Source organism: Vespa crabro, chromosome 2 (genome assembly GCF_910589235.1).
Source record: "Vespa crabro chromosome 2, iyVesCrab1.2, whole genome shotgun sequence".
In the NCBI taxonomy this organism is placed as follows: Eukaryota; Metazoa; Arthropoda; class Insecta; order Hymenoptera; family Vespidae; genus Vespa; species Vespa crabro.
This window is the reverse complement of record NC_060956.1, coordinates 9,569,145-9,584,348: the sequence shown is the minus strand read 5'-3', so window position 1 is coordinate 9,584,348 and position 15,204 is coordinate 9,569,145. Positions and strand designations below refer to the sequence as shown.

Here is a 15,204-nt window from a genome sequence, read left to right as displayed (position 1 = left end):
ATTTTATTTATGTACTTTGATTTATTTTGGAAGAGATTTAATATTTGTTACATTGGCAGTATTTGAAATATTTACTATTACTCTTTTTTTAAATTGGTAAAAAAATAAATTTAACAATTTTTTTTCTTAAAATATTTTCGTATGTGATCTTTCTAATGAATTTATTACACTTGCATTATAATAATAAGAGAAGAATGAAATGTTTTTTTTAAAGTAAAAAACATTTTATTATATAAAACATATAAATCTTAATTATCTATTTTCGTTTTACTATCAGTAATATCAGGAATAAACTTTTTATCTTTTGTTTTGGTACGTTTAAAACATAGATCAAATTCTGTTTTAAACATTTCTCTGTAATAACTTTCTTTTACAATATCACTTTCTGGAACACCTTCTTCCTGACACTTTAAAACATATGATTTATGCATTGTAGCAATACTCAACCTAGAATCTAGATAACTTTTTTCATTTCCGTCCTTAGGATTTATTGATCTTTCTATTGGGAATGATTTGATATGTTCACGAATTCTTTCTTTAACAGCTTCACTTTTTTTTGTCTTTGGCGTATGTCTTCCTCTTTGATCAGGTCCAATAATACCACCAGGAGAAGATCTTTTTTTATCCATTGCATGTCGTACGAATTTTTCAGATACCGAGAATGTACTTAAAAACATACATTTACAAACTGTTATAAAATCACCTTTTAAAAGTAAGGAGTAGGTAAATGTAACTTGTCTACGTTCTTCTGCTTTAATAGTTCCTCGACAACGAGTTCTTTGTTTAGGTGATTCTTTTACTGAAAGTGCAATGTATTGCTTTCTTTGTTCCCATGTACATGTTTTCCAAAATACTTTATGCAATTCTTCTCGTGCTTGTTCGTCTATTTTTTTACTGCAATGCATACGACAATTGCATGGTGGTCCCATTGTTTTAGCTGGCACTATCTTTCCTACGCATGAAAAAAAATTTATCAATTCTCTTGTACATTATAATTTATAATATCAATTATGTATAATTACCTCCAACTCCAACATACTGTTCTCCTCTTAATCTCGCATTCTTTTTAATATTTACTTTCCATCTTTCTGGGTGTTTAGCTCGTTGTATACTATTTTTATTTCTTTTTTCTGTTTTCGATTCTTTAGATTTCATAGGCTTTTTATTGTTAAGTTCTAGTTCTTGTACAACATCTGAAGGTGATGGTATATCATCTAAAATACGTTTCATTACAAATGAATGTAAAATGATTATATAAAATTTATAATATTCTGTAATTATATCAATCATAAAATATTTTATACTTAGTAATGGAAAGGTTGTTGTAGATGACATCTCTTGGTGTTCTGACAGTAGATCTATTGAGGTAATAGGAGAATTTTTCCACCATTGTGCATTGCTTGTTATCTCAGTAAAATTAGCAGATTGAACTAATTCAAACAAAAATTTGTAATATAAAATAAAACAAATCTATCAAGATAGACATAGAGATATTTGTATATGTATATATATTATTTTCATATTTACAATAAGACGACTGGGTTTGTGATTGTTGTTGGTTTAATTCCACTTGCTTATTATTCTCAAACCATTCCATTTCCTTTCTTGTGAGAGCCTCTGCTAATGGATCTATTTGTGCTAAGTTTTGATCTATTGTATCTTCCATTGTTTAGAATAATGCACATTTAAAATTGTTTATAGACATCATATAAAAACATTCTAACCTGTTTTACTTAATGTAATTCATTCTTTCATATCTCTTAATTTTTATTGAAGACTTCATTTTTTATTAAAATTAAATTCAGAGATATAAATCAATGGAGGAAACTGTAATGTTATCCTTTCTCTTTTACTATTATTTAATTACATTTTAGGTTATGTTCTATTGAATTATGTTTTAAATTGCATTATAGTGATAATCAGGATATTTCTTTAAATCTACTAAATACAGTAGTTTTTTGTGCCATTGTACTGATTACAAAGTAAATTAATACGAATCTACATGCAAAAATAATATCGTATATCACATATACAACTTCTATATATAAACGTCATTTATATTAACGAAGACTATTCATTTTAAGATTGAAAATCTAATTTAGATTCATTTCCAGGTAATATAATTACATCTATTTTATTTCATAAACAGAAATGTAAATTCTAGTAGAAATAAAATTTTGTTTTTTCTTGTCTTTCTAATTTAATAAATAATTAGCATTAGATGCTAATCGAGGTCGTATGAATTTAATTTATCCTTGATCGTTTGAATTATATATTAGCTTGCATCTTTTAATTATACAATTTATTATATAAATAAAATTAGATTTTAAAATAATAAATATCATTAGTATTCTTAAAATAATAAATATCATGAGTCTGAAAATATGTATATTTACAAGATTATTTAGAAAATAATTTACAGCATTGTTGTTAGTTGATGTGCCGCTAGAGGAGCGAAGTGATCTTGCTCAAAAATTCGATAATATTCGGCAGTACTCGAGAGTCTTCGAACGAAATGGTATGGGATTGTATGTTCTCCGTTAATTTGCTTTCGTACTTGTTAATATTGTGCTTTCGTATACATTTTATTTCTATTCTTTATCTAATATATTGCTTTTTAACAGAGTTTCGTACGATGATCATAATTTAACTATGCATTTTGAATTCGTTTCGTTCTGTAGTTGATTTTTATGAGATTAAATTTGTTAATATATTACAATCAAAAACCAAATTATTCAATAATACTATTTTCATCAATAATATTTCTTTTAAGTTATCAACAGTAATAACACAACTTGCGATTTGTTTTTGTCTGATTTATCGATTTTTATTTGTCCTTAGATCGTTAGTATCGACAAATTTAATATGGCACTTCTTTCATTTTTTAAAACAACTTTTCAGGGAATAATTTGTTAGTATTTATAGTATTAACACTATTAGTATTAACATTATTTTAAGGAAAACCTTAAGATAAGTTGTTTTAGGATTAGCTTATATAATATTGAATAGAGAGAAAAAATGAATATATTATTGTAAAGGATTTTTAAATGAATTTAAAGAATAAAATTTCTTCGATAAGAATTTGTTTGTAGCCATCTTTGAATTGAAATGCACATCGGTAATATACCGTTTGGTGGCATGTTTTTCTTTTTCTACATTGTTCTCAATCGGTATAAGATCAATGTAGATGTCTCCGTTCGTGCGTGTCACACGTTGTTTCTTTTTTTTAGAACGATGAACAGTGCGTGTAAACAAAGCTTCATCAAGTTACGACGAATCGTTTTACAAAGGTGACGTAATCAAGAGCTGACTCATGTCTGTCCAATCTGAAGATCGTCGCGAGTTCGACGTTGAGCAGCGCTTTGGAACAAAAGCTAATTGATATTTTATAATAACCTACATCTCCGGTGAGTATTTTTTAGGTTATCACTTTCGTTTTTGCATCTTTGCGAATTAAGATACCAATTTAGTATGTTCCAAGACAATTGTCACATAATTAGTACTATTGTATTCTTTTTAATCAACATGGTTTCGAAATTCGACGATTTATCATTGTTTAAAGTCGATGAGTTATCGAATTGATCAGCTGTTCGAGAAAACGTCGTACCTATCCTTCCCTTGATGAAACGCTATACATATACTCGTCGAACCCTGTACTTCGAATTTATTTTTATACTTTTTTTTCAAGTAGAAAATATATATGTATCATTCTCTATACATGAATTATTAATATTATTTGAGAAAATGATACCAATTTTTATATATTTGTTATTTTTTAAATAATAATGATCAAAGTAAGACGAGAATATCCTTAGTCTTTTCTTAATTCGTGATGTAGTACGTGATGATGTATGAATTTTGTTGTAATACGATACGATAGTTGAATAAAATTTTAAAAAAGAAATAAGTAAAATTTGATGAATATTCGTGAAATATTATAGAAAAAATTCGTAAAATTTGAAATCATTAAGAATCAAAGGAAATACTTAATACCGCAAGAGAGAGAGAGAGAGAGAGAGAGAAAGAGAGAGAGAGAGAGAGAGAGAGAGAGAGAGAGAGAGAGAGAGAGAGAGAGAGAGAGAGAGAGAGAGAGAGAGAACGCTCATATAGTACGCTCAATATAACTTTTACATTTATATTCAAGGACAATGACTGAAAAAGGTTTTGATTCTTTAGAAATCATGCTTGTTTTCTCTTTCAAATAATATCTATTCGATAAATCTTGATTATAAAGTATATATAAAAGAATAGTATTATTTTATTTATTTCTGTTTATATAAGAATTTTGTCGTGTGTTAAATGCAAGATGTAAAAAATTAATAAGAATAATGTAACTTGTCATATATTGATTAAATTTCCTCGTCTTCATAACTCCTTCGATAGCTCAGTTGGTAGAGCGGTGGACTGTAGTTGGTATTAAATTTAAGAGAGACATCCATAGGTCGCTGGTTCAAATCCGGCTCGAAGGAAGCTTTTTTTTTCCGAATACTTTAAATATTTTTCATATATCATTCAAGTGATCAAGCGTTTTATTTATTCATAAACATTTTTAAATATTACTTAAATATTTATTTTTTATAAAATTGATTATAGTCGATAAAATGCATATTTCACAAAATATTAATACTTAAAAAAAAAAATAGATAGTTTGAAAGAAAATAACTACGATACTTTTCTATTTTCAAATATTTATTTAACAAATATTACCTTGTGTTATACGAGTTTTCACGATTGCATATCCAATAGTTGCTGCCACCTGGAAGAATCTAGGCATATTAGATGCAGTTATCTCCGCAATGTGAGCGATAACGTGGCATTTCATTTGCATGATCACTTAATAAGGGGTTACATCTGGTATAATAATAACGTGTTTTTACTTGGAAATTTATCGATAGATTTGCGAAGCATTTGTCGATGGATATTGATCTTAGATTTTTAAAAAGTTTCATTCACAATATGTGTATATATATATATATATATATATATATATATATATATATATTATAATTTATTTAAAATTACATATAATAATGTTATTTAGCATGATTATTAATAATTATAATACATAATTGGCATATATATTAAATAATATTTGATTACTTTTATATAACTATTATAAAATTTTATTAAATTTGTTAATTTTTAATAAGGATCGAAAGTTCGATTACTAGTGATTATTTATCGGATATTTTACTGAAAGAAGGAAATATTAAGAAAAAAATTTTACTCCTTAGGTTATCGAGCGTGGTATACACCTACATATAAGATATCGCATCGTAGGCTGCAGTATATATCCGCGTTAATTTATAGCCTGTCTTCTAATCGTCCTTTACCTGCACCATAATTTATTACTACTCTCCCCGTATTTATTGCTACCTCAAGCGCGCGAGAGTGGTATTATATGTACCAAATTGGTACATTGTGTGCTCGCCGATACACCCTCGATAAATTATTGCACAACGGAAGGTGTTACGCTTGATACCTAACCGATAACTTACGATCGCAGGAGCATACGTTTCGATTGTCTGATTTTCCTTCTCTCTTTCTTTCTTTTTCATTCTGTATCCCTTTTTATTTCTTCTCATTTCATCACATCATCGTAATCTTTGGTAACATGATCTTCTTGTTTGTTAACAAATTAACTGAACAAGAAAAGATGGTAAATTTAAGATCAATGATGATTTCTTTGGATTACGATCGTACACTGTATTTCTTGTAACATTTTAAATCAAGTTAATAATGAAATGGATATAAATTTTGCGATAACATTATCGATTATAAATATATTTTTATAATTTTAGGTTTAATATCGCGGTATCTAAATAATCTTGAATGTTGAAACTTATGTAACGAATTCGTCTGATAAAACTGACACGATAGACGATACCATAGATTCTATATGTAATATGATTATCGACCCATTCAATCTTTATTATCTTTTATAATAAAGGTTATTTGTCGAGCTTTAAAGGGATAACTGCCTTTTAACATTTATAATATTTATTACTTTAGCAAGAATTACTTTTCTTCTTTCCAGTAAGAAATAGAAAACTTTTTTGTGAATGAAGTGAAATTAAGAGAGAGAGAGAGAGAGAGAGAGAGAGAGAGAGAGAGAGAGAGAGAGAGAGAGAGAGAGAGAGAGAGAGAAGGGAATGCTGTTCTGATCGCGAAAAGACCATTCTTGAGAGTTTTTAAAATCATGAAATCTTAAAGAGTCGCTCCGAAGTTTAAAAAGCATCTTTAAAGTCTTGGAAAGCTCGGTTAGTACAACTAAAAATATAAGTTTAAATGTTGTGAAATGGGAAAATGATAAGAGAAAAAGAGCGATGGGATTTGTGAATTTATGAAAAAAAAAAAAAAAAAATATCAAATCGTTAAATAGCCATTTAAAGTTTTCGAACAATATTCAAATGCAACGGGTAATAACGATACGACGTTATTATCGAATTATCGAAAATTGGCATTAACACGGCGCATTAATCCGAGAGTCCTGGTCGTCAAATATTTGTCCAACGTTGCGTCTAGGTTATTAGCATTTTCGGCCGGAAAATCGTCGCTCGTGGTTGTTCATCTCCTTCTGATCATTTGAATAACAATAGTAGTGCCCGTTTTGTGCCAGCCTAGCTAGCCCGTTTCTCCCAGTTCGAACTTGGTTTGAAAGCTGTGCATAGCTTCGTTGCGAACGCGAAGAAGGGGCAGTAGAATCAAGTTGGACAAATTGAACCGTTTTGCGCGCGTGGCTGCTCGTTTCTATCTCATCACGGAGACGCTACGAAACTTTTAACGCTCGATTACGTTCGTGACTACGATGTTATACGCTGGTTTCTCTCATTTACGGATTAACGAGCCTTAGAACAAATTACGATTCGTATCGGTCGTTTGAGTTCGTTAGTTCTTTTTTTATTTTCTTTTTTTTCTTACGAAATAAAATTTTTTTTTTTACGAATTTTTATTTTTAACTTCGTAATGATATAAATAGATTAACCAGAAGTTGTTATAAAAATATCTTTCAATAAGATATTTCTGCATAATGTATATCTTAAGATAAGTGATTTTAATAAGATAGTATAATGGTGTCAATTTTTGAAAGATATTAAAATTCGATTTATATATTATATATATTATGCATTAGCTAGAAGTTATAAAAAAAAATCTACAATAAGATAATTGATCTTAATGGAATAATGAAATATTTATTTTTATTTTTTTTTATTTATGTAAAATAGTTTAATTTATACATATCTTAGTATATGTATAAATATATTTTTTTCTTAAATGAATAATTCTATAACTGCAATAAATAATACAAATAATAAAAGTATAATTCGAAATTTGGTTATGAAAAAAAATTTTATTTCGTAAATTCCAATGTTTCTCGATCTTCTGATACATGAATGATATCTGAAGCAATTTTTTACACTTTCCCAAACAATCGATGATAGAGCGAATGAAAAAATGTTTATTTCACCTTTCGAATCATAGAACGTCACATATAATCTGACGAATAACACGAATGCTTAAGTACAAAAATATTTTTTTAAATCTTAATTGTCCGTCATGGTTGACTATACTAATAAAAAAAAATATAACAATTATAATAAATAAGATATTTTTAATAATAAAGTTATCAGAGTTAACAATAATTGTTACAAATATATTTTGTTCAAAATGTCACGTTTTTCAATTTGAATTTGAATTGAATCAATGAAATCAACTTTTTTGATTCTCATTTTTTGATTACTTTTATTCACTATTTTAAAAATACCAAACTCCCAAATAAAATGTCGTATCAAACTGAAGTTGAGGATAATGGTAGGTGCTTCATCGACGCTGGTGATAAATTTTGGTGACGATCGTTGGCAATGCGGGCTCGGTCACGGATTTTTGCCAGTCGAACACGTATGAGCCACTCGACGTTCGAGCCGATCGCACGGCGACCACAAATTTTCTCGTTTCCACGATTATATCGCCCGTATCGCGACTACTGTCATTTATAGTGTGCTTACACGCATACATTACATTCTCGCACGTTTATTCCCATTAGTCGAAATCTCCCTAGGATTGGGAATCGTTAGGCCCTTTAATCCTGTTTCTAGTTTACACTTATATCTTTCAACCAGAAAATTGTTCAAAAAAATTGTTCGAGCACTTGAAAGAGGATTCTAAACAATGTGCATATATATTTTTCCTTTTTCTTGTACATCATCCATCAAGTCTTGGTAAGCATGTTTTAACAAGGAATTTGTTTTGATAAAAAATTTGTTTTTGTAGTTTGTAATATTCACATAGCGTTTTCGTAATAATTACTTTGCTTTTTTATTTTGTCGTTGTTCAAATTTAATCTTTTTATCGAGGAGATTTTCAATAAATGAACATGAATGTATATGAAATTTATTTGATTATATAGAAAATATTATAATATTATTAAAACATGTTGAGTGTCGAATCGATTTTATATATTTATGTAATATTTTCCGTAACTTTTTGTAGATATGAGATATAGAAAAAATTTATTATATATATCTTTTACAGGAGACTTTATTATTTATACATTAGAAAGTATACTTGTAGTTTCCAAAATGTCACAAAAGTAATCTTAAAAATATTAGAATCGATTTTGCAGACCATCGGTAACACCCACGGTATTCAATGTATTGAAACTTAAAATATAATAGAAAAATATACAACTATTATTAAAAATAAAATGTTCTGAATGAAGAAGGGCAGCTTTAGATAAATTGATGAATCATAAGAAGAAGAATCGGAAATTTTAATGCTTTTTTAATAGAAATGAGAAGCAAATAAATTATTCATTCTTTTATAACGAAAGAGATTAAATTATCGTGAAGAATTAATTCGTTAACAGATTAAAGATATAAAATTTCTTTTACATATTTATTCAATTGTATTTCTTTTTTTTTTGTACTTATACTCTCCCGTTGGAAAATAAAATTATTTCTTTCTGACATAATGTTTTCATAAGTTTTAACACAAATAGTTTTTTTTTTACTTAAAATTTAGAATGCAAATTTGCAAAAAATTTTAAAAGAAGAGAAGTGCAACGTAGTGCTATGTAGACAGCACATGTACGTAAGTCTTGTCAAGGTAAATTTCTCGTTAAAACTCGTATGCAAGAACTTGTCGGAAAAATCCAATATCACACTAGAAATGTACGATCGATGCGTATATATATATATATGTATGTATGTACGTGTCTATCCACTTTAGCATCAAAATGATTGGATGGATTGACTTAAAATTTATACTAAAAATCATGTTGCATGTCACAAAGATCTACGAATAATTTTAACTCGATCTGATTTTCGATATCAAAATGATTCAAAGATTAAACAATCCATAACAAATTCCATATACATGTATGATCGAAATATTTCAAACTTTGAAACTCATGAACATAATGTCAGTTAATAACTTTTTTATCAGAGTAATCTATTCAAAATTTGTAGACTGAATGAAATATATTGTCGTTTAATATAAATCAGTTTTTCTCAACCTTTTTGTCGTGTGGTCTAATACATTTGTTCGTAATGGTACTACTACTCAAACGTTTATAAAATAAAATTTTTAAAAACCTGATAAATTGGAATCGCTATATATTATTTTAAAGATACGAATATTATTGTGGTGTTTTCGTGAACTTGCAAGAAAATTCTGTGAAATCTTTCTCGAAATTTCTTACAAATTAATCACTTTCCTCGCTTTGACGTAATGTAGCAACTATTATATCAGGACTCATTGAATATTTAACGCTATCCGCAGATTAAGAAATGTTGTCCTATATGGTTGTATAGATCGTCTCATAATTTTTACCAAAATACAATTATGGTTTAACAAAGTTTTCTTCTAAATTTTGATTATGTTTGACTCACAATTTTAAAATAATGAACAACTCAAATCGGGATGGTACTCAGAAATGTGTTCATGTTTTAATTTGTTCTATTGTACAATTTTTGTCGAGCAACAAGGACAAAGAGTAGAATGTGACGAAAAAGAGACAAGGAAAGAAAGAGAGAGATAGAGATAGATAGATAGATAAATAGAGAGAGAAAGAGAGAAAGAGAGAGAGAGAGAGAGAGAGAGAGAGAGAGAGAGAGAGAGAGAGAGAGAGAGAGAGAGAGAAACAAAGAGAAGAATCGTTCAATCGCTAGGTAAAACGCGATCCGTTTGATTCCGCTCTAGTCATTTCAAACGACGTATCCCGTTACCGTCAACGAAATTCTGCGTTGAAACTTTGAGCGTAAACTATTCGATAGGTGTCACGCAATAACTCCTTCCTATCTGCTGATTCGTTTGACTGCCGGTTGAAGCACGCGCAGCCACAAATTTCATCGTTTGTCCATTTCCATCGGACGTAAAATAGACATGAACAACAATCGGGAACGGGGTTGGTTGCCATCTGAATCTCCGTGACTTTGTCATAAATTTTCATTTATCTCTTGGATAACCGCACACTCATTATCATTTTTCGCTTGTCATGTATGGTCAACGCGATACTCACGATTTTGATCGATTCGTGTGGTATAAATCCCAGTAGGGATTTCATAAATTCATAGCGTCATGGAAATGGTGGTAAATAAACTGTCAGAATTGCATAAACGTGCTAACTTGTTTCTATTGGAAAATATAATGTTATATTTTAGTGCGATCAATGATATAAAACATATGAGATGACCTTTAATAGGATAAAATATTTATTGAATTATTTTTACATTTTAATGAATTCATGTTTGTTAAATATCATCTGTTTGTAAAATCTGATTAATTAAATTATTTAAGATTAAATTAAGATTTAATATGTCTTTCAGATTTAAAGAATGTTTAAATAAATCGAATGAAATAGGAAAACAATCACAGATTAAGACATTACAACTGATGTTGCTGCGACCATAAACAGTCTATAAAAAAAGGAATAAAAATAAATAAAAATAGAAAATTCGAAGAATCACTCTAATGGATATGAATAAATTTTAAAGAAAATATTACTTTGAAAATTTTCCAAAGCACGTATTTAATTAGCGTATTTAATTTTATAAAAAGCATTATTTTATAAAGTACATATTTACTTATCTATATTTGCTTTTTATATAGGTCAAGTCGTGATAAAAAGTTGTATTACTTCAAAATATCATAGATTCTAAATTAGTATCTCTATTCAAATTGAAGCATTAGTACGATCAGAAGTTCTTTTTAAAAAATCTATAAAATTAAATTGAAAAAACTACATAAACATAAATTCATAAAAAAGTATCACAGTGGCATTGATTGCATTGATTGCATCGATTGTTCTAGAAATGATTTATGAACGATGTTACTCTTTCTTGGTATGAAAGATTTTGATAGTAGTTGGTCTTCCTGTTCAAGGACAGTATCGCGGATGTTGATTTACGAGTATGCCACGTCGGCTTCGTCGTACTCGTTGAAAGATATTATTTACGTTGAGATTCGGTTGGAGAGCGAGACGCCTCTATACTCGATTCCTAGGTACATGAATTATGGAGACACCAATGTTGTGTACGTAGAAACTCCCTGAGGGTAGGTGCTGCCTCGTGTCGCCGAAACTCTGTCGAGTTCTGCTATTAGTTCTCTCTATTGAAAGGCCAGTTTGTTATACTTGCACGATTACTGCATATAGAGAGTCGCTATGTTAATATCCTCCGACTGGTAACTTACGAGAATCCATCGTTCGAGATGTGCACTCGAGTAATAACTATGACCAGCTTACATATCTCTCTCTTTCTCTCTCTCTCTCTCTCTCTCTCTCTCTCTCGGTCTGTCTGTCTGTCTATCTGTCTCTTCAAGAGTTATGGTTCATTCCGTACATTTCAATGAAGTAAATCTTGCAATGATAAACTAAATCCCTTTATCAGATTTATGTATGATATTCAATCGATTTCTCTATGTATTACTCAAGTTAGATAGCTTTAAATAGTCAATTTTATTATCGTTACTTGAAAGATTTATTTGTATCTATTGATAAAGGACCGTGCAAGAAATTTTTTAATCACGTATTATATCTTCATATTTTTTGATAACATAATAATAAGTATAGGTAATAAATAAATTAATTTAAATAATAATTTCTAATAATATAATACTATGAATAATAAAACTAACCCATCGTAAGTCTATCGTAAAAATGATAAGTTATAGTCAAGTGTATGTATGTTCGAATAAAGATCTCACGAATGTGGTGGCGGGATAAGTGACAAAGAAATATGTATGTAAGGGGTACAAAGTTTTATGGCTTTATCGATGCTATCTCAGAGTCACTCGCTCGTTATTCTTTATTCAGACGGGAAGTGTGATTATAATGCATTCTTTAAACGCGATATTATTTCCGTTATGCTTTATTATTTTGCGATAGTTAGATAATGTTTTCGTAGCAAATTTACGAAGATTTAGTTAAGATTTTAATCACGCTGAACTGTTCGAAAATAGTAATCGTTTTATTTCGTAGAAAATCGTGACAACTTTTCGTGGTGGAGAGAGGGGGAGAGAGGGGGGAGAGAGAGGAGACACATTTCGTAGGTTAACCTCAAGTTTAAAACATATAATTTCATAATTGGATCAACACTTCAGTGGTGAAAGGGTTGCTTCGAGTTCTCATTTATGATTTACATTCATTTATGAATCTCATACAAAATACATTTTGAGCACGTGGAAAAGTTAAACAAGCATCTAGCAACCGTATGATTTGTCGTTTTGATACATACACATGTATTATACATTCATATACGTATGTGTTTGTATGCCAATATAGTTCTATGTATCTTCTATGAACATAAATCAGAAATTTTTTAATGATAAGTAGCTTCTACGTGAGAATCTCTAAAGTGCACGCGTACCCATATATCTTCATATTGTGTTGTTTTAATTGTAAGTTCATACAAATTGTGCTGTAATATTAAATGAAATAAAAAAGAGACTAGCATGAATTTTCAAATAACTTTTTCGTGATTGTCAAATCAAAATATTCTTCGGATTGATGAATTTACTTTTTATTACTTTGTCTTATAACCATGTAAAGATCGTGATTGATCTATTAGATACATGTAAAGGCTTGTTTTTCAAGGCACGACTTATGTTTTTTATTCTATTAAAAAATGAAATATTGATATTTCATTTAAATATAAATCATAAATATTTCAATGAAAATAAATATTTTCCATAGTGTTATAATTTTTATTTTTTGCAAGAACCGACTTTATTGATATAATTTTTGATTGATCTGTATCTTTCCAATACATTTAGATACCATAGAAAATGTTTTATATCGACTGCTTTCTCCGTAACAAGACGGAATGAAGTCACATGTAATCTTTTAATCGATCATGTATCGATGTTGTTACTGTATAACTTTCTTTAGCGACTTACGATATACAATGAGAGACTGACAAATGCAGTTAAGATTTCTTCTTTTATTCATTGATTTCAACAATGTTGGTACCTAAGTTATCCTAGTGTAAGGTATTCTAAAAAAACGTTGTAAATCCTTTTTTATACGTAGATAATACTATATATAAACGACTCATAGACAGTACGAAGATCAGTGCAGAAACATCTGCGCAAAGATTATTAATGACTAAGCTTTTATCAGCATACATACATATCTATGTAAATACTTTTGTATGTATTAGTATACGAGTAGATGACCTCTCTCGATTCATTCTAACAGACTTTAACAACCGAGGAAGCTTATGGTAAGCTGAAAAATGTCTCTTACCACTTGTACACGTTATATTCTCATATTAAATCTAATCCCCGGCTTTCTGTTCCGAGCCATTAATTTTAACCGGTCGTTAGATAAATAAAATTCGAGTTAATTGCAAGCAACGATATTTCGTTTAACGATCATAAGAGATAACGATCAATAATCTTAAACAATAACGTTGAGTCATTATTTTGTTTATTAAGTTAAAATTCAGGAAATATATTAGTTCGTTATGTTTTTGTTCGTATTCATAAGATATTCTAAGTGAATTATTATGCGTTAATATAGATTTGAAAATATCTTGGAACTTGAAATCGATAGTGCAAGTTATTCTTATATTTGAATTGGGAAAGGGAAAAGGAGGGCTTAAGATGTTCAGGGTTCTTAACAAGATTTAGGGAAATACAGAAGGAACTTAAACTATTGAAAAGAATTCTTTTGATTTTCTGTTTATAATTCGTACAATTTTATAATAAATGTTACAAAACAGCAAACGTATGATACAAATTCAAAAGTTTTTTGATTGTTAATAAACAAAATTCATACATTACAATAAATTTTGTATTTGTATTAAAAAAAAATATTACGCTGCTTCATAGTTATGTAAGTTATATAAAAAATACAACTTTTTGTTAATTTTATGAACAATTGACAAATCTTTTATCAAATGATAGTCCTAAGTAAAAGAATTCACTTTTTTTTATCTTTTAAAATTTGCTAATTATCGGAAAATGGCTGAATTTTCAAGTATCGATTTTATTCCTTAGAGTGAATTTAAACAGCAAAAGAGAATTGTGTAATACATATACATATATATCTCTACGTATCCACAAAGTTTCATAATTTTCTAAATTTCCAGTTTGGATATCTTTCCTTGTAAAATTTCAAGTTATTTTATTATAGAGAATTATATTACAAATCATACATATACACACACGTATATATATATATATATATATATATATATATATATATATATACATATACATACATACATACATACATACATACATACATACATATGTATATATAGAAATTCAATGAAAGAAAGAAAACAAAACAAGGAAACTTAAAGACGAAATGGTTGAGGAATAAATAAGATAAGTGTTCTTTTATTGTGTATTATATGTTATATTTTAGTAATTCTTTTCTTTAAAATAAACATATTTTTTCACATAGTTCAAAGATGTGATTAAAAGTTATTAGACTATAACAGTATAACAAAATGAATAACGTAATATTTAAAAAAATTTAGATGTTAAATATATCGTTGCATTTTCGTGAAGATGGGAAGTAAGGGTTCGTAGAGTATCGGCTTCTTTGGCAAATGTGATTTCTCTTCTCGGTCACGCCCCGTTTCATTTTGGTCTCTTGTGCCAAGAGTAGTTATACGAGCGTGCCAGCAACGTCGGTGTACGCTTTATTCGGTCATTGAATCTCACTAAAGTCACATTTTATGGCGCCTCGTGATC

General features: G+C 28.7%; 2 protein-coding genes and 1 non-coding gene across 3 annotated transcripts in view; 2 read left to right on the top strand and 1 right to left on the bottom strand.

The window, feature by feature from the left end:
* Positions 1–148: 148 nt before the first annotated feature.
* LOC124421715 lies at positions 149–2,084 on the bottom strand. Its single transcript, XM_046957220.1, has 4 exons — positions 1,528–2,084; positions 1,305–1,430; positions 1,023–1,214; positions 149–952 (listed from the first exon to the last, which is right to left on the bottom strand). The coding sequence occupies exons 1-4, from the start codon at positions 1,664–1,666 to the stop codon at positions 249–251; spliced, it is 1,161 nt and encodes a 386-aa protein (XP_046813176.1). The 5' UTR covers positions 1,667–2,084; the 3' UTR covers positions 149–248.
* Positions 2,085–2,451: 367 nt separating this feature from the next.
* LOC124421713 (prolyl 4-hydroxylase subunit alpha-2) overlaps positions 2,452–15,204 on the top strand; it is a 309,909-nt gene continuing 297,156 nt past the window's right edge. Inside the window, exons 1-2 of the mRNA XM_046957218.1 lie at positions 2,452–2,518; positions 3,231–3,407. The gene's annotated coding sequence lies outside the window, so the exon portion shown is untranslated. The remainder of the gene's footprint in view (positions 2,519–3,230; positions 3,408–15,204) is intronic.
* On the top strand, positions 4,374–4,469 carry Trnay-gua. The gene is made up of 2 exons: positions 4,374–4,410; positions 4,434–4,469. It is a non-coding gene; the product is annotated as a tRNA-Tyr (tRNA).